Source organism: Odocoileus virginianus, chromosome 9 (genome assembly GCF_023699985.2).
Source record: "Odocoileus virginianus isolate 20LAN1187 ecotype Illinois chromosome 9, Ovbor_1.2, whole genome shotgun sequence".
NCBI lineage: Eukaryota > Metazoa > Chordata > Mammalia > Artiodactyla > Cervidae > Odocoileus > Odocoileus virginianus.
Genome location: NC_069682.1, coordinates 55,526,056 through 55,550,707, shown reverse-complemented (window position 1 = coordinate 55,550,707; position 24,652 = coordinate 55,526,056). Strand labels below are relative to the sequence as shown.

Here is a 24,652-nt window from a genome sequence, read left to right as displayed (position 1 = left end):
AGGATGATCCGCCAAAAGGGCCGGGCACATGGCAGATGGCCCCACAAATGCGCCTCCTCTCTATGGCCTCAATTGCTTCTCTCCCCGCTGGGTCCCAACCCTTGTCCCGGAGAATGATAAGAGGCACAGAGATGTGTGACGTGGCCCATCCTCCTACTGCTCTGCGAGGAAAGTATTATTACAGAAGAGGAAGTCAAGTCACAGGGAAATGAGGCAACCTGACTTTTGTATGTGGCTGAGCTACCAAATAACCGATTCCTGAGCCCAGCTTCTCCCCATTCCTTTTTATCTCTTTGCTTTTTCATTCTTTTTCTCTCCCTGTGCGTATCCCTTCCTCCCCCCTCAGCCCTTAGTTGGGCTCTTGCGAGCAAGATTACCAGCCCTGGGTCTGATTGGAATGAGCCAGCCTAAGAGCTAAAGAAAGGTATTTTGCTGCTTCAGAAATGTCCGTAAGGGGCCCTTGGTCAAATTCTATCCCAGTCAGCAGTATTCCCTCCACGGGCCCCTCCTTCCTACATCCTTTACTTTAATTTATCCTGAAATTTTCTTCACATCACCATTGCTATCTCCCCATGTTCCCATCTGTCTCAAGGCCCATTTCATGTGCTATCTTTCAGGAGTCCCTGTTCATCAGCTCCCTCCCCGAGCCCAGGCTCCTAGTCACCAGGCCAAGCTCCGTGCTCTCAGAGGACGGAGAGCTCCTCACCCTCCACGCCCTCCCATTTCCTGCAATACAGAGAGCAGCCCCCAGTACCCAGGGCCCGGCCTAGAGCTGTAGGACTACCTGAGCCAACAGCCTGGCTTGTGGCTTCCTTCTAAAAACAGAGGGCGGGTAGGCTCCATGCCAGGGAGAGGATGGGTCTCAGAGTTGTTGGGACTAGCAGGAGATGGCTGTTGGGAGGAATCTCAGAGGTCAGCCTTCCAGTGAAGGAGCCCAGGATCCAAGCCTGGACAGCATCGATCCCTTGCCCTGCTCTCTGAGTGTCAGCTGAGAGCACAGACTTTGGAGCTGGACAAGCTTGGACTGCCGCCTTGGTCTTGAACATGGACTTACTTTGTGACTGTGGGCAAGTCACTTGATTTCTCTGACCCTTTTGTTTCCTCAGTAGTAAAAACAGGCTTCATAGTCATAATTCCAGCCTCATAGGAGCAAAGCTGGGTAGAGAATTAAACTAGATTAGAAATCCCATGCGTGTAAAGCCCACAACACAGGGTTTAGCACACAGTTGGTGCTTAATAAATGCTAGTGCCCTTCCACCCAGTTAGAAGGAAAGAACTTTATAACTTCTCTAGTTTTCCAAAGATCTGATACATCTTTGGTTGGTAGTGAGCTCCCCTCTCCCTGGAGGTATTCAACCTGAGTCTAGGTGACTGCAGAACGGGAATGTTATTCAGAGAAATGATGCTTCAGTCAGCATCATTGGATGTTGGGCTTTGAAATCTGCACATTCTTTCCTGTCCTTAAGTTCTGTGATTCTGTGAAGACTTTGACTCAGATCTCATTAGTCAATTATGAGAAACAGTTGGGGTTTGGCTTGGATGTCTGCTTAGCACAGATAAAAGACAAAAATCTGCTGGAGGTATGAGCTAATTGAAGGCTTTCTCCCAAGAGATGACGAGGCTAGAAACAAAATGAGGTCGAAGAAGAAGAGTTCTCACACATCCTGTGAAGGGAACCCAGCTAGCATGTTTAGGTTATGAGGCTAAATGCGTAGGCTGAATTTTGGGAAGGCTACACCATGGTCAATAGCGTGAACTGCCCAGAGCAAGGCCTGTGTTTGATTTGTCTCTGAATCCCCAGTGCCCAGTGCAAGCCAGGCATGCAGGAAGTACTCTGGACAAGTAATGAGCAAGTGGCAAATAGCCTTGATGTTTTTTGCAGATGGAATCTCTTGAGTTAAGAAACTCTTAGAACTTCCCAAGAGGCCATGTGGTGGTTTCACACTCAGTGCGTGTACGTCCGTGCATCTGTGTCCACGTCTGTGCATGTGCCAGGCTTCCAAGAAAGAACCCTCCTGCTTGCTGCTGCCCTGCCTTCTTCTCTTTCTCCTGCCCCTTCCCCTCCTTCTAGCTCTTGATCATCAAGCTACACCTACTTAGAAGTGTAACTTTTGACATGGTATGTGACCCATGAAACCATCACCACCATTAAAATAATTAACACATCCATCAACCCCCAAAGTTTCCTCTGGTACCTTTGTAGTAATTCCTTCCTCTCATACCTCCCTCTTCATTCCCCTCTTCAGGCAACCACTGATCTGCTCTCTGTCACTGTCAATTACTTTGCATTTTCTATAACTTTATATCAGTGGAACCATACAGCATATACTTTTTTTGGTTGAGGGAGAGGGTCTGGCTTCTTTCACCTGGCATGATTATTTAGAGATTCAAGTTGTTGTGTTTATCAATAGTGTTTTTTACTTCTGAGTAGTACTCCATTGTGTGTAAGGGTAAACCATGATTTGCTTTTCCCTTTGTTGACGGACATTTTGGTTTTTTTTCTAGTTTCTTGCTATTACAAATAAACCTACTGTGAACATTTGTGTATAAGTCTTTGTGTGGATATACCTTCTTATTCTCTGGGGTAAATACCTAGGAGTGAAGTGGAATGGCTACATCCCTTAGTAAATACATATTTAAGTTAAAACTGTCCAAATCTTTCCAAAGTGGTTGTGCTATTTTACATTCCCAGCAACATGTATGAGAGTTCTGGTTTCTCCACATCCTCAAAGCACTGGGTATGATCAGTCTTGTTATCATTAATCACCTTATGGCTTTAATTTGCATTCTCCTAAAGACTGATGATATTGAGCATCTTTTTGTGTGCTTATTTGCCATCCATATATCTTCTTTGGTGAATTATTTGTTCAAAAATTTTTCCAGCTTTTAAATATTTAACTGTTTGGCTGTCTTACTATTATTGAGTTGTAAGAGTTCTTTATGCATTCTTGATACAAGTACCTTGTCAAATATATATTTTGCAACTATTTTCTCCCTATCGCTGTCTTGCCCCAGAGGGCCCTGTGGGAGTTTCAGACTCAGTGCATGTGTGTACGTGTGTGTGTAAGAGAAAGAAACTAGCTTCCTGGGAGACTCTAGCCTCTGAATTCAATCCTTCTCTACTAGCATGTGGAATCCCAGGACAGACCTAGAGGTACTTCAAGTTCACACACCTCAACAACTTCGTTTTGCAAACAGGGGGCCTGAGTCCCTGAGATCATGGGGTGTTTTGTCAGAGCCCACACAGACCTCTGATCTCTAGAGGAAGAGGGCCCAGGCTGGAGGTCTTGATGTCTTTGATTCCTGTGACCCCAGAGAGGCAGGTCACCTCTCTGCGCCTCCCTCACTTGTCCGTCCTATGGGCACAGCTGTACCTTCCTGTGGGTGAGAGGCTGGTGCAGAGCTCTCTCCCTGACCATAACTCCAAGGACAAGGAGTGTGTCAGCACCACCTGTTGCCACAAAAGGCCTTCGGGAGACAGAGGAGGAGGCGCCATGAATTCATTAAGGAAGGCCAGGTTTGCGATGCACGGGCTAGAACAGTGCAGGGTAAACTTCTCTGCTTTGCTCTGGGCATGTGGAGCCTGGGTCAGGACATCATTATCTCTTCTGCCAGCGCCCTTGTGCAGCTCTCCAGCAGATACATGCTGCATGTGTGTGTGTGTGTGTGTGTGTGTAGGCTTAGAAGCCCTCAAAAGATGGAAGACAGTGATCCATAGCTGATGTGTATAAACAGCCCGTGTCTTATTGGTGTAACAAGTGCTCCAAAAGTCAGAGGTACAGTTCGGCCACCATGGCTGAGCTGTGAACTCTTGTCTTCTGTGGAGCCACACACAGATATCTATGCTTGAATTCAACTTGGAAGATAAGCAGGTGGAAGAAGCTTGGAAGAGCACTCTAGGTGGAGGGCACGACACATGTCAGAGCATGGTGAATCCACAGGATGAATCAGTGAGAGTAAAGATGGTTGGGAAGGTGTGATGGGAGGCGAGGCTGACAAGGAAGGCAGAGGCCAGTTGGCCACACAGCTCCATGAGGTTGGAGTGTTTCTTCCATTTATAGATGGGGACACTGAGGGACCAGCTCAAGAGAGGGGCACCCTCAGGTCTGTGAGTCAGTGGCAGAGCTGAGAGTCCGGGTTCCCAATTCCATGCTCTCTCTCCTGTGCTGGGCTGTGTCCCAAGACAGATGGATGGTGACACTCCCTCAGGGCCCATTCCTGGGTGCCTGAATTGACTATGTGGGGTTCTCAGGCCCTGATCACCTGGTTGGCTGCCTGACTTCCTTCAGCTGGTGTCCGCTAGACCTTGATTCTGAGCGCAATCCTGTTCCTGGCACCTGGGAGACTCTGAGCCACTGAAGGCATGAAGCCCACTTCTCTTTTGGCCCTCACAGGCTAAACAACAGCTAGCCCGACTCTCGAGCCGGGATGTTACTGCTCACAGTGCACAGGCCAGAACTGCCACCACCACTCTGGACACTTGTATGTTTTAAACTGGATGTATAGTTCCCCCTGAACAAAAATAGGGTTCTGTTATTAAGGGAAGAGGGGAGAGGAACATTGGATGGGCAGTGATGAGTGCCCATCACCCCCACCTGTCCAGAGGCCTGGGTGTCATCACGGTTCTTCCCTCTCCTTGGTTCGCCCATCTCATCCGGGCCGTCTTCCCCATAAATTTCTCTCAAAGCCATCTTTACTTCTCTCACTTCCTCTCCTTTTCCCCCATCTTCCGTCTCCTGGTGCCTCTCCTCATCTCTTCCAGCCCAGTCTCGGCAGAGCTGGTACAGGGCTGCCTTCTATACTCTAAACCTGACCTTGTCCTTCCTCTGCTCAGAACTTTTTACTGTAGCCTCAGAAGGTGCTGCCACAGCACCCAGTCTCCCCTCTGCTCCCCTTCGGGCCCTACCCTGTCTGACCTGGTGTGCCCAGCCCCTTGTCTCTGCCCTACTCCTGCAGGCCTCTGGAGTGTTGACTCCCGTCCCCTGTGCTCAATCTGGAATGATCCCCACAGACAGCTCTGCATCCATCCACAGAAACCTGCTCCTGAGTTCTGCAGAGACTCTCCATCCTCTGCCCGGCCCCTCCCTGACACACGCTCTGATTACTGGGACCGCTGCGGAGAACCCAGTGCACATAGACACTTGGTAAACATTGACCAAAATGGCCTTGCCAGAGCTGCCACACAGATAAGAAGGGCTGTGAGTAGGAGAGGGAGAAAGCCTGAGGTGGCAAGAGGTAGGCCACTTTCGAGCTCAGGCTCTCCAGGAAGCCTCAGTTTCCCTCTTTGCCACGTGGGGGTAAGGACACTTGTCACTAGCCAAAGAGATGCAGAAAGACCATCTTGGGTAACTCTTGTGTTTGAACTGGAACTCCTTGCCTTTTAGGAGGCAAAACTAAGTGCCTGTGGTTTTATCGAGGGGAAACACAGCTGCTGTGCATATGCTATGGGGGGAGAATCAACTGGCAACTCAACCCTTTAGCAAAGCAGTTGGCAGCATATTCATACTTTTTAACCCTACAAATCTCTCCTGGGGATTCATCCTGAGGAAGTAATTCTAAATCCAGAAAAACATTTATGCATGAAGATGCCTACTGTGACATCCTTTTTGAGAGTGAAGAAGTCTAAATGTTCAACAAAAGGGAATGGTAAGGATAACTGTGATGGAGCCATAAAATGGACTATTATACAGCCCATAAAATACCTTTTATAAAAAAAATGCCATATCATGGGCAATTCATAAACCGTGTTAAATTTTTGAAAGATATAAAGTTCCCTCTCTACCATGGCTATAACTATGTAAAAATAACAACCCCCACAACCAATACAGTTTTTCTTTTATGCTTAGAAAAAACTAGAAGGAGCAACAGTAAAATTAGTCAGTGGTTTATCTTTGAGTATCAAAACTGGAGGTTGTTTTTTTTAAGGTGTATGCTACTTTTATAATCGTAATGTGTTAGTTGCTCAGTCATCTCCAACTCTTTGCAACCTCATGGACTGTAGCCAACCAGGCTCCTCTGTCCATGGAATTCTCCAGTCAAGAATACTGGAGTCGGTTGCCATGCCCTTCTCGGGGGGATCTTCCTGACCCAGGGATCAAACCAGGGTCTCTCGCATTGCAGGCAGATTCTTTACCCTCTGAGCCATCAGCAAAGCCCTATAGCTATAGTAACAATATTCATAAATAGAGCTATATTTAACATTTTAAAATTATCCAGTTGTACCTAATTTGTGACCTTCTTGGGATGAGTTATGTCTCTGGGCCTTGGCTTATAAAATAAGGAAATGGAATTATTGCTCATTGGGCAGTGTGTGCCAGGACTCTTCACAAGCATTATATGATTAAAATTCCCAATGGAAACTCCATGCTGCAGATGAGGAAGCTAAAGCCCATGGTTAGTCCTCTGCTGAGAATTAAGTTTTCCAGATGGATTCTGCCCTAGGAAAAGCCCCTGCTCTGCATGCCTCCTCAAGGGCCCCTGTGATTATGAAGATGTTTGTGTGCTCCAGAGAAAAGTCAGGAAGAGGGACACCTGAGAGCCTTGTGTCAACACAGCCAAGAGGAGTTTAGCTTATATAGTCAGGAGGCGGTATTTGCCCAGGTGGGGAAGAGAGAACTTTGTGCTAACTGCAGCCAGAGCTGTTGGTCTCTGCTTTACCTTTCTGCCCCAGCAGACTTCTCCTAAGCAGAATTACCCTTCAGCCCAAGTCCGTCATTCCATGTTCCCAACTTCCCTGTATGTCCAGTGCCTGGGTTCAGAACTGCAAGGGTTCGAGTCTCAGCTCCACCAGTTCATCCTGGGGCTTTGGGCAAGGGCCAAAAACCCCCAACCTCAGATCCTCTACCTATAAAATAGGATCAGACTAGACTAGAGAATCCAAACTCCAACACCAGACAGCTAACAACAACAACAACAAAAAAAACACAGGTAAAGAGCAAGAGTGCAGGTGAGAATTAGCCAAAAGGAGCCACTTTTCAGCCTCAGTCCATCACTGCTCTGCAGGAATGCGGGCACAGAGCCACAGGATCTTTGGGGTTAAGAGAGGCTAGAAATCTCCAGGTTTTTTAAGTATGAAATCTTTTTTTAAGTATGAAATCTTTCAAGTTATAAATGTTGACTGAAAATAAAATACACACATGTGCAGGCCAAAGTAAACTAGTCTATTGGCACGATACAGCCTGTGGGCTGCCAGCTTGGGACCTCTGGACTTGCCTGCCTCTGAGAACCCTCTGGTTTTGACCCTGTCAGCTTAGAAAGTGTTCACAACCTAAAAGTTGAGAGTTGTGTTTTATTTGGTGGGAATTTTTAGGACTTCAAGCCCAAGAGACAGCATCTCAAGTAACCCTGAGACAACAGCTCTGAGGAGGCAAGGGAAGGAACCAGATTATACAGAAGTTTTGCGACAAAGAACAGGCAGTCTGAACAATCAAAAGATTATTGTTAATTAAAGAAAGCTGAATATCCCAAGTTAAGGAATTTAGTGCTTTTCTATTTTGGGGAATATGCAAGATGTATATATATATATATATATATATATATATATATATATATGTCTCTTTTTGTTTCTATATTTTTGGCTGTGCTGAAGTCATCATTCTTTTGATATGCACTTCAGCTATCTGGGGCCAATACTCTGTTTTCACACCTTGAGTTCCTCAGGGCTCATGGTAGAGAGTGGCTGCAGTCTGATGGCAGGTATTCTCCACCTTCCTGAGTTTTCTTAGGGCTCAGTGGCTTGGAAGGCTACATACCATCACTGATGACTGTGACAACCTTGTTTACTGATATGACAGGAAATATTCCATTTCTCAAGCCTCTAGTTCCTGGACTCCTAGCCTCAGGTGTTCCTAGAAGTAACACTGGGCAGAGTGAAGCCCAGGTCTGTGAGAGCAAGGAGGCCAGTGTGCTAAGGAGGAGGCCCTAAGTTTGACTCCTGGGCCCCCACACATGCCCTGTATAGATTGTTATTGTTGCCATTCAGTCACTAAGTCATGTCCAACTCTTTGTGACTCCATGGACTGTAGCATGCTAGGCTCCCCTGTCCTTCACTATCTCCTGGTATTTGCTTAAATTCATGTCCACTGAGTTGGTGATGCTATCTAACCATCTCATCCTCTGCCACCCTTTGGTCCTGTTGCCTTCAACCTTTCCCAGCATCAGGGTCTTTTCCAGTGAGTCGGCTCTTCACACCAAGTAGCCAAAGTATCAGAGCTTCAGCTTCAGCATCAGTCCTTCCAATGAATATTCAGGGTTGATTTCCTTTAGGATTGACTGGTTTGATCTCCTTGCTGGCCAAGCAACTCTCAAGAGTCTTCTCCAGCATCACAGTTTGAAAGCATCAATTCTTCAGTGCTTAGCCTTCTTTATGGGCCAGCTATCACATCTGTATATGACTACTGGAATAGATAACAAGGGCCTTAAAAGGCCCTGTCCTGTTGCTTGCTCCAAACCCTATCCCCTCTGTGACTTGTGGTTTGCTCGGCCTTGTGCTTGGCACCTTAACATGCACAGGCCCACGTCACCATGTGGCAGTGATTAACCTCATGTGCACATAAGGAAACTGGCCCTGATTATGACTGGCCTGCAGGCACACAGCTCCCGTCTGAGCTGGGATTTGAATCCAGGGGCGTCTGGCTCTACCCTCTGAGTTCCTGCCTTTATTCCTCAGCCCCTTGGAACGCTTGGCTTGTGCTGGTGCTGATGGCAGTGTTGAGTACATGGACTGCACACACACAGATGAGCATAGTTATATGTGTGTACTAGTGCGCACATGAATACAACTTGACCTGTTTTGTGCATATCTGTATCCTTGGCACCTATGCTTAGCACAGTCAATTCTTATTTACAATAGTCATGTTCTATCACTATAAACCAACTGGGAACCCTGAATTAGTGCAAAACCATTGCTCCCGAGGGAAAACAGAGTTAGGTTCCTGGAAGTCTCTTGTCATGTTTTCATCAACTGATCAATAAAACCTTGTTTTATTTATTTGTGTTTCTGTTTTAAGACAGCACCTTTAATATACAGTGTTGATACATTCACATTGAATTTGTGCCAGCAACCCTGTAACTCACACCTCAGTGAAGCTTATCTGACATTTATCTTCTCTGTAAGGCACCTAACAGCCTTCCTGAGCTTAGGAACACTGGAGAGCACGTCAGCTCTGTACTTGCAGGCCATTTTAAATAGCAAAGTCACCCTGCAAAAAAGAGCACAAAACTGTTAAAACATGGCTCTAAATAGACCACAAAAAGACATTTGTTTTTAAGAAATGAAACAAGCCAAGTGAAGTATGTATATTTTTAATAACTATGTACTTCTGGTGACTCCAGTTTGGAACACTAATTTTTTATCAAGTTTTATTTTGAAAGAAAGAAAGGAAAGAAATTAGAAGGTTGCCTTGTTCCACCTGAGCTGGGAATGTGGGCATCAGGCAACTGACAGGGCTTGTAAATAAATGCTTAGCAAGTAAGTGAATTCACAACTATAGACTCCCCAAACAATGAGGATCCACTGTAATATATATTTCACTTTTCTCTGAGGGATGCTATTAGTATTTGGGGTTGTTGACACAGCGAATGGATTTTCTGAGTGGGGAGATGTATCAGGTTGGCCAAAAAGGTCATTCAGGTTTTTAAAGCAGATGTTCTGGAAATACCTGAATGAACTTTTTGGCCAACCCAATAATTTGGAGGGGCAGCTGGAATGGTTTGCGTTCTACTCTCAGCATCGCCACCTACTTGCCACCTGCCCTCATGCAAGTTCACTGGTTTCTGGTTTCAGAGAGAACACCCCATAATATAAGCGTGAATTGACAAGATCAATGTGGAGCATGCAGGACAGTGCCTGGCAAGAAACTGGTAAAGTGGCAGCTTTCAAACTGTGCTGCTTTCATGCTTTCCTTTAAGATACAGGTTTTAAGAGTTTTGCACTCAAGACCCTGTTAGATACTATGGATGTGAAGATGGATAAAACCCTGGCTTACAAAGCAATTATTCTTCAATTAAAAAATAAATTAATTTTTTAAAAACCCAGGCTTACAAATCTAGCAGGAGAGACAAGCCCACCTAAATAGGACACCATGTGTGAAAAGGACTAGAGTAACAAACTAAGTACTGCTAAACTTTTTTTGCCCCATTTTGACTTGCTTCAGTTCAGTTCAGTTCAGTTGCTCAGTCGTGTCCGACTCTTTGCGACCCCATGAACTGCAGCACACCAGGCCTCCCTGTCCATCACGAACTTCCAGAGTCTACCCAAACCCATGTCCATTGAATCGGTGATGCCATCCAGCCATCTCATCCTCTGTCGTCCCCTTCTCCTCCTGCCCTCAATCTTTCCCAGCATCAGGGGCTTTTCCAATGAGTCAGCTCTTCGCATCAGGTGGCCAAAGTATTGGAGTTTCAGCTTAAACATCAGTCCTTCCAATGAACACCCAGGTCTGATCTCCTTTAGGATGGACTGGTTGGATCTCCTTGCAGTCCAAGGGACTCTGAAGAGTCTTCTCCAACACCACAGTTCTAAAGCATCAATTCTGTGGCGCTCAGCTTTCTTTATAGCCCAACTCTCACATCCATACATGACCACTGGAAAAACCATAGCCTTGACTAGATGGACCTTTGTTGACAAAGTAATGTCTCTGCTTTTTAACATGCTGTCTAGGTTGGTCATAACTTTCCTTCCAAGGAGTAAGCTTGGAACTCATCTGCAGTGATTTTGGAGTGCAAAAAAATAAAGTCAGCCACCGTTTCCACTGTTTCCGCATCTATTTGCCATAAAGTGATGGGACCAGATGCCATGATCTTAGTTTTCTGAATGTTGAGCTTTAAGCCAACTTTTTCACTTTCCTCTTTCACTTTCATCAAGAGGCTCTTTAGTTCTTCTTCACTTTCTGCCAGAAGCATGCTTTTACCTGGGTAGTGACATCAATCAAAGTGAATGCAGAACCACTAATTCATTAAGAAAATATTTGAGGCCAGGCACTAATCCAGGTGCCTGAAACTAAATTAAGAACAAAACAAGCAAACATTCTTACCTTCCTGGAGCTTGTGTTCTAGAGACAATAAACAAAATATGTAAATATATGAGCTGTGGTGAAGGACTATGGAGAAAACAAAGCCCGGGAAGAAACAGAAGGCCCCCTGAAATACTAACTATGATGATATTTCAGAGGAAGATTTTAAGGTGGGATAAAAATGTAACGTGTGAATAACATTAAGAATAAGACTTCTTAGGATTTATTTGTTTTATTTTTTGGCTGTGGTGGATCTTTGTTGCTGCACCTGGGCTTTCTCTAGTTGCCAAGAGTGGGGGCTACTCTTTGTCGTGGTGTGTGGACATCTCACTGCAGTGGCTTCTCTTGTTCCGGGCACAGGCTCTAGGCACACAGGCTTTAGTAAGTGTGGCTCATGGGCTCAGTAATTGCAAGTCGTGGGGTCTAGAGCACTGGCTCAGTAGTTGTGGCGCACAGGCTTATTTGCTCCCTGGCATGTGGGATCTTCCTGGATCAGGGGTTGAACATGTGTCCTGCATTGCAAAGCAGATTCTTAACCACTAGACCACCAGGGAAGCCCAAGAATAAGACTATGTAGGTGAATAAATAAATACGGCGTATGGAGTGCTTTCCTCGCTAGGCATTTCACATATATAATAGCTAATTAGACACATATAATTGCTAATCATGACTATACTCATGCACAACTGTAATTAGCTCCATTTTACAGATAAGGAGACTGAGGCTTAGAGAAATAAAGTGGGATTCTCACTGTCATGAAGATAGTGGATGGTTCAGTTTGGAATTCAGATCCAGACTTATTATCTGATCCCAAAGCCATGTCTTTCTGTTAAATTAGTCTCTTAGCAAAGGGTAAAAACTCATTCTGAGACAAAGGGATTTTAATACAGATGTAGATGTTTACAGAATCTCTCCTTTAAAACATTTATAAATGCTCACTTTAGCTAAAGTAAGGGGTAGAACAGCTTCTCTGGGCCTTCCCTGGTGGCTCAGGCAGTAAAGAATCTGCCTGCAATGCCAGAGACCTACAGTTGTGTTCCAATTTGAGTCAAAAGGTGTTGGCTACCTGGAAGCCAATACTTACTGAAGAATCCCAAGGATTCATAAATTTAGAAAAAAGAATTCTAGGTGGCTCACATGGTAAAGAATTCGCCTGCCAGTACCGAAGCCGTAAGAGATGTGGCTTCCATCCCTGGATCGGGAAGATCCCCTGGAGAAGGATATGGCAACCTACTCCAGTATTCTTGCCTAGAGAATTCCAAGGATAGAAGAGCCTGGCGGCAGTCCCTGGGATCGCAAAAGAGTTGGACACTACTGAGCAACTAACGCACACACACACACACACATACAGAGCTTCTCCAGAGTAGGAAGTCTTTTGGGAACAGGGGTTTATAATTACCCACCCTTTTCCAGAAGGTCTGAGCTATGTTGGGCACTGTCAAATACCTTGGATCTTGGTGAAGGCAAGAGAATTCAGCTTGAGAGTGGACGTGCCATTGGAAATCAGCTGGGTAGGAGTCAGCTGCCGAGGATGGCAGGGAAGCTGGCAGCTGGAGAAAGAATGAAGGCCTGGGAGGAGAGGTGAAGGATGCTGATGTAGGATCATCATGGCCCCTGGGCCAAGAAATGGTTGGGTGAACTGGGCCTGTGTCTCCAAGCCCCCAACAGCCTCTGGAAGATAGATGAGACTTGGTTTCCAACAGAAGCAGCATGCCCAGAGTGGTTGGTGCGATTGGAATCAGATGGCCCACCTTCAGTCTCCTGTCCCCTGACCCTGCAGCTCACATCGTGACCTCTGGCAAGTCGTTGGTTTTATGTTTTAGAAAATGTGGCCGTTGGACTAGGTTGTCATGAAATGCCAGGAGAGAGGGAGGGAGAAAGAATGCAAGACACAGTGTGAGTTTCTGTGGTCTCCTGGTTTGGATACACAGAAAGACAGAAGCTCTCTCATCTCAGATTGGGTGGGGCTCTCTCCATGGAAAGGGGCTGTGGTCCCGGGCAGATCAGATCACATCTGTACACCCTTTTAGCCTTTGGTCCTTGTGTTCCATGGGTCTTTCAATCTCGTATGAGCAGAGCATAGCACACACAGGGCAACTTGGGTGAGCTCTGAGATGACCGTCTTTCCCTTACCTTGGGACCCTTGCTGCAGGTTCACAGTGAAGCAGTCCTCTATCCCTACAGCAATTCCCATGCCATAATGTTTCTTTTAGCAATCATTTTAGGGAGAGTTTTATTTATCCGGAAGAACTAGTCTGCTTCCCACTCTCCTCTAACTATAAGAACAAGAAAACTGGGCATAATTTCTCTTTTTGCTTTGGTGGTCAGGAAGCTCAGAGTGGACCCTGAACCTCATTATTGCCACCACATTTGCATGGTGGTCAGGCTTGGGTATTCCCTTCTTCCCCAGGCCTCAGTTTCAGTGTATATTTTACTGTGCCATTTGTGAGCTGCCTTAAAGTTGGTGAGATTTCTGTCTTACCCTCAGCTTTCCTTCCATGACTTCTTTAAACAAAAAGCTAGCTTTTGTTCTTAATTTATCAAACTTCTCAGTTCAGTCACTCAGTCATGTGTGAGTCTTTGTGACCCCATGGACTGCAGCATGCCAGGCTTCCCTGTCCATCACCAACTCCTGGAGCTTGCTCAAACTCATGTCCATCGAGTCAGTGATGCCCTCCAATCATCTCCTCTGTTGTCCCCTTCTTCTCCTGCCTTCAATCTTTCCAGCATCAGGGTCTTTTCCAATGAGTCACTTCTTTGCATCAGGTGGCCAAAGTATTGGAGTTCCAGCTTCAGCATCAGTCCTTCCAATGAATATTCAGGACTGATTTTCTTTAGGATTAACTAATTTGATACTCCTTGCAGTCCAAGGGACTCTCAAGAATCTTCTTCAACACCACCATTCAAAAGCATCAATTCTTTGGTGCTCAGCTTTCTTGATAGCTCAACTCTCACATCCATACATGACTACTGGAAAAACCACAGCTTTGACGAGGTGGACCTTTGTTGGCAAAGGAATATCTCTGCTTTTTAATATGCTGTCTAGGTTGGTCATAGCTTTTCTTCCAAGGAGCAAGCATCCTTTAATTTCATGGCTGCAGTCACCATCTGCAGTTATTTTAGAGCCCCCCCAAGATAAAGTCTGTCACTGTTTCCATTGTTTCCCCATCTATTTGCCATGAAGTGATGAGACCGGATGCCATGATCTTAGTTTCCTGAATGTTGAGCTTTAAGCCAACTTTTTCACTTTCCTCTTTCACTTGCATCAAGAGGCTCTTTAGTTCTTCTTCGCTTTCTGCCATAAAGGTGGTGTCATCTGCATATCTGAGGTTATTGATATTTCTCCCAGAAATCTTAATTCCAGCTTGTGTTTCATCTAGCCCAGCATTTTGCATGATGCTCTCTGCATAGAAGTTAAATAAGCAGGGTGACAATATACAGCCTTGACATACTTCTTTCCCAATTTGGAACCAGGCTGTTGTTCCATGTCCAGTTCTAACTGTTGCTTCTTGACCAGCATACAGATTTCTCAGGAATTAAGTAAGGTACTCTGGTATTCCCATCTCTTTAAGAATGTTCCACAGTTTGTTGTGATCCACACAGTCAAAGGCTTTGGCATAGTCAATAAAGCAGAAGTAGATGTTTTTCTGGAACTCTCTTGCTTTTTCGATGATCCAGCCGATGTTGGCAATTTGATCTCTGGTTCCTCGGCCTTTTCTAAATCCAGCTTGAACATCTGGAAGTTCACGGTTCATGTACTGTTGAAGGCTGGCTTGAAGAACTTTGAGCGTTACTTTGCTAGCGTGTGAGATGAGTTCAATTGTGCAATAGTTTGAGCATTATTTGGCATTGCCTTTCTTTGGGTTTGGAATGAAAACTGACCTTTTCCAATCCTGTGGCCACTGCTGAGTTTTCCAAATTTTCTGGCATATTGAGTGCAGCACTTTCACAGCAACATCTTTTAGGATGCTTCTGCCTGGATTCAAATAGGGGTGTGGGGAGGAGGCCACAGTGCAGAAGCTTTGTCACTGGAGCCAGGAGTTGAACTCCCAGCCCAGACTCTACCCCCGACTTGCTGGGCAACTTTAAACAAATTGCATGTTCTTCCTGGGTTTCAGTGTCTCTCTGTAAAATGATGGCTTGTGACAAAGTCTACCCAGGATTCTAGAATTCTGTGAGGTTGTTAGCCCCTGGAGGTACTTGGGGTAAATTTAGGAGAGGTGTGGACACCAACTCAAGGATTCTGAGAACCAAGGCAGAGATCTGAAAAAAAAAGAAAGAGAGAGAGAGAATCCATAGAGTCAGAGGTCCCATCCTGTGAGGCTCTAGAGCTGGAACCTCAGGCAGAGGAGGCAGCGGGGAAAGGAGCCAGGCGATGGCTTGACAGCTCTATCAGCCAGGAAGCCCAGGGAAGCATATGCTGTGTCCAAGGTCACTGGAGGGCCTCCATCTGCCAGGAGCCACTTGCCAGGCATCTGCCCAGCTGGGGCTTGCACCAGGGCCCCTCTGTCCCCCAGGCCTCCCCATGGCTGTCTGCAGAGGGGCAGCCTTGGCACGCTGGATGGTGGAGGGATAGAAACCAGTGTTGCCCCCTGCCGCCCCTCCCCATATAGGAGACCTGGCAGGCATCACCCTGGAGAGCCAGCCCAGGGCAGTCAGCTGGGCAGAGGGTGCCAGTAATTTCAGAGTCACCCCCTGTGCCTCCTGGGACTTGACATAAAGCAAAGAATAATATCTCTGAAAAAGGAGAGAAGATCCCCTTCAAGGTAGTGATATTCGTAGTAATGGCAAGAAATATTCTGTCTTCTGTTTGTCTAAGCACCTCCTCCGTTGCTGCATTCGTTGCCTTGGTTGGATCTTAAAGAGACAGGCAAGGTCAGGAGGGTGGCTCCCACTGAACGCAGGTGGCAGCTGAGATTCAGACATGTCAAGGGCCCAAGGTCATGAAGAGCGACCCTGTGATATAGCTTGGGGAGCTGAGGGTCTCTCAGTGCTGGAATCACCCGGCACTTGGTCTAGAGAGCAGGGTGCAGCCAACAGCTATTGGAAGAGTTGAACGCAGTGGTCCTCACAATGAGGGCTTATCCTTTGCCCACGTGGCTGATTCTTGGAGGGACGTGGAGAGACTTATGCTGGTTAGGGAGAAGACATGAAGAATTTCTTTTTGAATAATCATCCTTGCTCTGCTAGCCTCCTGTTTCTGTGATGTCCCACTTTTTTGTCTCAGGAAGCGTATTATTTTATCATCTTTTTATTGAAATATAGTTGATTTATACTATTGTGTTAGTTTCAGCGGTACAGCTTAATGATTCAGTATTTTTTCAAATTATATTCCATTCTAGGTTATTACAAGATAATGAGTATAATTCCCTGTGCTTGACAGCAGGGATTCCCAACTTCTAGGATCTAATACCTGGTAATCTGAGGCAGAGCTGATGCAATAATAATAGGAACAAAGTGCACAGTAAATGTAATGAGCTCGAATCATCCCGAAAACCATCTCCCCTCACTGATCCATGGAAAAATTGCCTTCCGTGAAACTGGCCTCTGGTGCCAAAAAGGTTGGGGATCACTGCTTTTCAGTATATCCTTGTTGCTTATCTATTTTATATACAGTAGTTTGTGTCTGTTAAACCCAACTTCTAATTTGTCACTTCCCTTTCCCTCTGCCCTCTGGTAACTCCAAGTTTGTGCTCTATATCTGTGAGTATATTTTGTTTTGTATGTAGATTCATTTGTATTATTATTTAGATTGCAGATATCAGTGATATCACATATTTGGCCTTCTCTGTCTGACATTTTACTAAGCATAATATTCTCTAGGTCCATCCACATTGTTGCAAATGGCAATATTTCATTCTTTTTACAGCTAAGTAATATTCGTTTTGTGTGTGTGTGTGTGTGTGTGTGTGTGTGTGTGTGTGTATATATATATATATGCACCTTCTTAATCTAATCTTCTGTTGATGGGCACTTGTGTTGTTTTCATGTCTTGGCTATTGTAAATAGTGCTGCTATTGAACATTAGGGTGCATATGTTTTTTCAAGTTACTGGTTTTTCTGGGTATATACCCAGGAGTGGAATTGCTAGATCATATGGTAGTTCTATTTTCAGTTTTTTAAGGAACTTCCACACTGTTTTCCTCAGAGGCTGCCTCATTTTATACTGCCACCAAGAGTAGATGAGGCTTCCCTTTTCTCCACCTGCGATGTCCTCCTTTTATGGAAGCATGAAGAGTACAGGATTTGGGGATGTAACCCCACATCTCCCTCACGGTATTTTAGGATCTCCCAGGAAAGTAGAATTTTGCTTTTTCATGCAGTATAAAAATACATGTCCCAGATCTCTTGCACTATGAGACCTTCACACTATGAGACCTCCCTCCACAGGGAATTTGTGAGAATCAGATGGAATTGGGGATATTCCAAGCCTTCAAAAGGGGCAGCCTTAGTCGCCTGTCTCCTCCAGGCTCGGGGCACCAGGGCAGCAGCCGCCCTGGGCCCAGCGACCTGAAGTCAGGTAGAACAGGAGGACTGCTTCTGGTCCCTGTCCGGTCTCTGCTTGCTGAGCCATCATTCCCTTCCGCTTCTTGGACCATGCCTGCCATTTTACACCAGTTCATTTGAAATAAATATTATATAGATTATATATTTTTTATTGATATATAGCTACATGCCATAAAATCCACAGTTTTAAATGTACAATACAAAGGATTTTAGCACAGTCACAAAGTTGTATATCTGTCACCGCTTTCTAATTCTAAAACATTTTCATCAATCCCATGCCCACTAGCAGTCATTCCCTACTCCTCCTTCCCCCAGCCCTTGGCAACCACCAATCTGCTTTCTGTCTCTATGGATTTGCCTGTTCTGGACACTTCATACAAATGGAATCACAGTATGTGTCTTTTGGTGTCTGGCTTCTTTCATTTAGCATAATACTGTCAAGGTTCATCCATGTTGTTGCATTTATTAATACTTCATTCCTTTTTCTGATTAAATGGTATTCCACCAAATGTATAAACCACACTTTTTGTCCATTCATCCTTCGATGGACATTTGATTTGGGTCATTTCCTGCTTCTGGCTGTTGTGAACAGTGCTGCTGTGGACATTCCTATGTGAGTTTTTGTTTGAACATCTATCTTCTATTCTTTGGGGTAAATACCCACCAGTGGAATTGCTAGGTCATTTGGTAATTCAATGTTTTACTTGAAGAACTGCCAGCCTGTTTTCCACAGCAGCTGTACCATATTGTTTTACATGCCCACCAGCAACACACGCAAGGGTTCCAATTTCTCTGCATCCTCACCCCTGTTTATTATTATCTGTGTTTTTGATTATAGCCATCCTAGTGGATATGAAGGAGTATCTCATGACGGAAAATATACATTGCATAGATGTTTAACCTGCAAAACCCAAAAAGGTCGTCTTACTTTGGACCTGCCATAGGTAGAAGAGATACAAGAGGAGACTTTCTAGGTGAAATGGGGAAGGAGGCCTGAGCCCACAGCCCCTTGCAGTCCCAGGGGTAAGTAAGTTCTCTGGGTGGTTTGAAGACCACTGGGCTCCATGCCCTCCCAGCTCTGAGATCTGAGTGTAACCACCGGAGACTACCCAGCATCACAGACGCCTCCGCCCTCACTCCCATCCTGCTTGCCTTGAGAGCCTTCGAAGCGTGGCCAAGTTGTGGGTCTGCCCTGTGCTGTGCTGGGGTCGCCACAGGGAGGAGGGGTCCAGTGGCTGCATCCGTGGCTCCAGCTCTGCGGGCAGCCTGTGTAAGAAACAAGGAGCAAGCTGGGGACGTGCTGCCACTGCCTCCCCTTCCATGTCCAGGAGGGACGGTCCTGGCTTTTGCTGACAGTGTGGAGAAGCGTAGTGGGGGATGAGGTTTTGAAGCCAGAGGAAGTATACCAAACCCCTCAGCCATGAGCAGTGCTCAGAGCACTAACCTGGAGATCCAGAGAGGGTGGCTGGAACACTCTCAGGCCCGTCTTCCACCTGCCACTCCTCTCTGCATTAGCATTCTAGGGGCACCAGGCGCTCTGCAGCTTGACAGGTGGAATGTTCTGCCTTCTGGTGTAGTCTTGGCAGAGAGAGGATTTCGCCCAAGTTCTGGTCTGTAGGTTGTGTTGCTTTGCTTTCCACAGCTGTGAGAGGCTTGAGTCATCAGACACAGATTGTTCTGTTCCCTTGGATTTTTGGATAGCTTTCTTCTTTTATTGATGGCTAATTCTTTGGGGGCGGGGGAGGATAATTTATGGTACATACAGGGACTTTCACTTAGCTAGCATATTAGATTAACTCAAGAGCCTGGTTTCTCCCCCATGACTCACTGATTGAGTAAAATTCCATCATGTCTCGCTTTGAAGAAGGCAGCTTCCTAATTTTACAGATGGAGAAACTGAAACCCAGGGGTTCTAGTCATTGAAAGGGAAGAAAGCATCAATTAGAACTCTATTATTTCATTCACAGCCCTAGAATCAAAGAATGTTGGATCCAGAACTGTCTTAGAGACCATCTAATCCGACCACTTGGTCTATCATACATGTCTGTTTAATCCATTGTGTTACTAACAGTTGTGTGTTGATTGTGTTTATTTTTATGAAGTTCCCTAGAGGGTGGTGTTCCCTGAGTTTCAACCTAAGTCATGGCATGCTAAGTGGTCAAGAGAGTAAGTGACTGGTGAAGTCGCAGGAGGAAAGGCCTGCAGGGCAGACCCTAACAAAGCGCAATGTATGCATGAGGACAAGGCCGGGCAAGGGCTGCCAGCTGGGCAAACAGCCTTTGCAGACATGGGAGCAACAAACAGGGCTTTCCTCGGGGGTCAGCAAGCAGCTGAGAGCTGGTTGGAATGGGTAGATTTGAGAGGGCCTTGAATGCCATGGTCAAGAGTTTTGCCCTAGGCTGTTCTCCCCTTCTGAGGTGGCCCATACTCTATCTATGGAGTGTGTTTCTCTCTAAATAAATCCAATTCTTACCTAAAAAGAAAAAAAGATGAGTTACACCCTACGTTTTACTTAATTTAGGGCCTCTGATAAATTTCTAGGAGACCCCATGCCCTTTTCTCCATTGTTCCTGGGCTGCCCTGCATTCATTCGCTCTAAATCATGTCCAGCTCTTTGTGACCCTATGGACTATAACCCGCCAGGCTCCTCTGTCCATGGGTTATACTGGACAAGAATAATGGAAGCAAGAATACTGGAGTGGGTTACCATGCCCTCCTCCAGGGGCTCTTCCCAACCCAGAAATTGAATCCACGTCTCCGATGTCTCCTGCTTTGACAGACAGGTTCTTTACCACTAGCGCCACCTGGGAAGCCCATGCCCTGATCCAGGCCCTTCTAATTTTTTGATAACCTCCTAACTGGTCTCTCTTCCTTTCCAGCTATGGTCCACAAAGATCCCCTATGCAGGGCTTTCTAAAATGCAAATCTGATCATGTCCATCCCCATTTTAAGGCGCTTCCATGGCTCCCTGTTGCCCACAGGACAAGATTCTGGCTTTTGTGGCACTGTGTGGTCTGGCCCCATCTCCTTCTGCAGCCTCATTCCCACTGTGCCCCTGCCTCCACTAGGCCCCCTAGTTTCCCCAAGCAGCCACGCCATTCTATTGAACTACTCACTGCCTTTGCCCAGGCTTCTCCATCCCTCCCATGCACTTTTTCTGCCTGGTGAACTCCTGTTAACCCCTTAAGGCCCAGTGTAAATTTCCTTTTGAAGACGCTTTCCCTGACCTTCCTGAAGCCACTATTATGCCTTGAATGTTTCTCTCTCAAAGCTCACATTGCACTGCAATTACCTACTACCCAAATCCTGGCACTTCCCATTTTTGTGTGTTCATTGTATGGTGGGCACTGGGCTAAGCCCTGTGCCTGAATTATCCCATCTCATCCTCACAGTAACCATGATGATGAAGCTGAGGCTCAGAGAAGTGGCATGGCTTGCCCAAGGCAGGCAGCTAGAGGGTGACAGAGCTGGGATTTGAGCCCAGATCTCTTAAACTATTTCTAACTCTTTCCATCTCCCAAGCTCCCATTGTTGGGTGTGTGAGGGACTGATGAAAGGGGTGGATCCAACAGGGTTGCCAAGGTGTGGGCCGGATGGGGAAATGGGGCTGGGCTTACCCTGGGGTGGAGGTGATGGGCGACTGTCAGCCCAGCTCCCCACGATTAGGGGTTTCCTTTCCACCTTCCATTCCAATGGCCACCTGGGGATAGGCTTGCGGGACTCCAGGCCAAGCAGTTGGCATGGCAACAAACGCCATGGCAACTTACCTCCTCTCTGGGGCTCAGAAGGGAGGGAGGACCTGAGAGAGCACAGGTGCTCACCAACACTTCTGGGCTGGATCCTGGGGAGGTGACTCCCTTTGGGCCTGGGTATCTTCTGCCCTCCCAGAGGGACTCCAGCCTGCAAGGTCTCATCCCAGCAGGGGAAATGCCACTTCCACCTCTGTCCCGGATGAATGGCTGTCTTTGGCCTCCCAGGAGACTCTCGGCTCCATCCAGGTACAAATGCCATCCCCTTGCCCCACCCTTCCCCAGGCCAGAGAGGAAGGAAGAGGGAGCGAGAGAGGAGGGAGGTGTGGGATTGGTTGCCAAGCAAGGTAGGAATGGGGACAAAGCCCTCATTGTACAAGGCCACACGCAACTCCAAGGCAAAGCAGGCCTGGTGCCTGCCTCCCAGGACTGGAGCCTAGAGCTCCACCCGGGCTTTACGAGCTCCTTAGCAACACTCACCAGAGCTAGCTTGGAAGAGTGAGGCCTGGCCTCAGCTCTGAGTCCTGCCTCTGCTGAAGGTCCTCCTGAAGGCACAGCATCCTCCCAAAAGCCAGAAGTGATGATGGGAGGATGGCCGGTAAAGCCAGGCTGATAGACATTGGACGTGCAGCTGTGTGACCTTGAACCCAAATGTGATAACAGATCCTGCCTCGAAGGATTTTTATTTGGAATTATGGGCCAAGGCACATAATAGCACTCAGCATGGTCACCTGGTAGCAGGCAGAAGAGTTGCGTCAATGACAGATGATCAAGGGTGAGATGAATTGGAGCATAGCATTGACATATATACATTCCTATAAGATAGCTAGTGGGAAGCTGCTGTGTAGCCCAAGGAGCTCAGCTCCATGCTCTGTGACAACCTAGAGGGGTAGAATGAGGGGTGGGGGATGGGAGGGAGGCTCAAAAGGGAGGGGATATATATGTGCATATAGCTGATTCACTTTGCTTTATGGCAAAAACCAACCCAGTATTGTAAAGCCATTATCCTCCAATTAAAAAAAAAAGACAGGTGATCCTTGAAGCCCTTGTCTACCCATGAGTAAGGACAATCAGCCCCTCCCCCATGCTCTTGGTTGAGGCCCTCCTGTGCCTAGGAGGTATTAAGACATTGGTGGCCTTCCTGGCAAGTATGGAGGAGCACCCCTGTCCCCCCAGCCCCTGTCCCATGGTTCCTCCTCTGAGGGCCAGCCCTGCAGTTCCAGGAGGCCCTGCCTGGGTGGTTGGGGCATGGCGGGTGGGATGCATTGCCAAGCCAGGTCGAGCAGCTCAGATAACACGTAGGGTGCCGGCGGCTCCTGTACCTGGCACCTGACACCTCTGGGCAGACAATGCTGGCTGTGTCCATGCCCTCTAGGGAACAGACCGTGTCTGTGTCCCAGCCAGGAAACAGGCCACCTGAGCAGCACCTTTGTCTGCTTAGGAGGCAGCCTCGCCACTAGCCAGGGCGGCCGGGATCCTCAGAGGCCCTGATGTCGGAAGGGGTGGTGCCCTGGGCAGGGGATCCGGGCTCCGTGATCCAGCCCCTCAGCATCTGGTGTTGGCCTGGCTGAGGTGTTGGTCCTGCCACACTGGGGCAGGGACTCGGGCAGTCCCTTCCCTCTCAGATCCCTCATCTGAAAAGGGACTAATCACAGCACTTCCTCATAGGGTTGTTGGGAGGAGTCGATGGCGTAATGTACGTAAGGTGGCTGGCACGGGGTTTTGGCGTGGAGTAGGGCTTGGCAACCGCTTCTCTCCCAGCATGAAGGAAGGTCCAGTGCACGGTGTCCTTGGCCAAGTCCTGTAACCCAGGCGACTGTCCTTAGTCCCTGCTCTGAGTGTGGAAGGAGGGGACTAGGGTCTCTGGAGCTGGCACAGAACTAGCATGTTGGCTGCAAAGAGTCCAGGCCCACCCCCTGCCCTGGCCTTCAGGAGCTCTGGGCTAAAGCCCAGCGCAGGCCTCCTCCCACAACAGCCAACACCAGCCCAGCACGGGGCCTCTCCCTCCCTTAAAACGTCTGTAAAGCTGCCCTTGGAACCCAAGCTCCTACCCAGGAAAGGGCCTTAGGAATCCCCGGGCAGGAGCCCAGGTCTGAGTCTCCCTACCCACTTGTCAAGAGGGCCAAGGATGGATCTCTGCAGGCATGGTCACTTCCTACTGGGTCCAGCCTACAGTGATGCTCTGAATGGTTTGGGGGGGGGGGTGTCTTCTTCTCCCATCTGTCTCCTTCCTCATTTGCTTTGAGCCTGTGCCCTGAGTTCCTCATGCATCCCAAAATGAGCATGCGCATTTGCATGGACGGGCATAGGCATGCCTGTGTGTAGCATGTGGGCAGTGGGGGCGGGGCGGGCAAGGGCTGCATGTCCTGCATTGTGGACAGGCCCCCTGAGCATGTTCCCTGAGCCCTGTGCAGCACGCCTTGGAATGGCAGGGATGCAGTACCTTTTCATGTTCATGTGTATCCATATGTCTTTCTACACGTGTGCTGGTGTGTTGGTCTGTCTTGTCTCCCCTATAGACGGGAAGCCCTGAGCCTCGCACCAACAGGCCCTCTGGGAAGGTGACGTCGAGACTAGCCCAGCCTAATCTGGGCTTCCTGGTGATGCTCCAGGAGTCCTCCAGCCTGCAGTCCCCTCCAAGGAGGAGGGTGGATTGACCAGCACAGGGGTGGGGGGGTCTGAGAGTCAGGGGTCTGGGGGCCCTGGCTCACAGCCGGACTCAGTGCTGAGCTGAGCCAATCAGGAGGCCCTGCCCCAGTGTCCGTGTGACCTGGGGGGAGGCCTTTGCTCTTCTGGAGCACCATCCACTCATCTGAGGACACGGGGCTGGACTGATGATTTCTGGCCATCTTGAGGCTCTGACGATCATGATTTTAAGTTAGGTGGTGGGACCCTGCTAAATTCACTGGTGGAGGCAGTTGTGGGCAGAACCTGGCCTGCCAGCCCCCCGCCTGGTCCCAGGTATCCTGCTGAAGGGTGAGAGGAGAAGCCATGCCGGGCAGTGGCCCCAGCGAGAGGATGACGTGGCCGGGCCCGGCCCTCCCCACGGCCCCCCCAACCCGCCCTCTCTCCTCAGCCCCGGGGACACCGCCCATCCCGCCCCTCACCCGGACCCGCAGCCTCATGGCCATGTCCCTGCCAGGCAGTAGACGGGCCTCTGGTGGATCCCGCAGGTGAGTCTCCCCCTTGCCCAGAGCCTTGGCCTCTGAAAGTGGGGGGAGGGGGTCTCTGCCTCCACTCTACCATCTACTTGTCTTGGAGCAAGTCATTGCCCTCACTTTTCCCGTCTTTAAAATGAACTTGCTGACGCTTGCCTCAGGAACTATTTAAGGGCTCAGATGACACCGTGGATAGAAAAGTTCTCTGAAGACTTAAGCCATTGGA

At 47.7% G+C, this 24,652-nt stretch overlaps 1 protein-coding gene and 1 long non-coding RNA gene across 7 annotated transcripts in view; one reads left to right on the top strand and one right to left on the bottom strand.

Moving 5' to 3' along the window:
- The window catches only part of SNPH (syntaphilin), a 44,100-nt gene that overhangs the window by 8,986 nt on the left and 10,462 nt on the right, over positions 1 to 24,652 (top strand). For 2 of the 6 annotated variants that reach the window (XM_070472479.1, XM_070472480.1), the window contains exon 3: positions 24,345 to 24,441. The exons of 1 other annotated variant lie outside the window; for it this stretch is intronic. In XM_070472479.1, coding sequence (XP_070328580.1) covers positions 24,392 to 24,441 — 50 coding nt within the window. In that variant the 5' untranslated portion in view covers positions 24,345 to 24,391. Of the gene's footprint in view, positions 1 to 21,432; positions 21,518 to 22,934; positions 22,965 to 23,787; positions 24,442 to 24,652 lie in introns of those variants that run through there. 3 more of the 6 variants (XM_070472482.1, XM_070472481.1, XM_070472483.1) reach the window with 3 other exon arrangements.
- LOC139036739 (uncharacterized) lies at positions 18,560 to 21,564 on the bottom strand. Its single transcript, XR_011489586.1, has 3 exons — positions 21,137 to 21,564; positions 18,964 to 19,246; positions 18,560 to 18,785 (listed from the first exon to the last, which is right to left on the bottom strand). It is a non-coding gene; the product is annotated as an uncharacterized lncRNA (long non-coding RNA).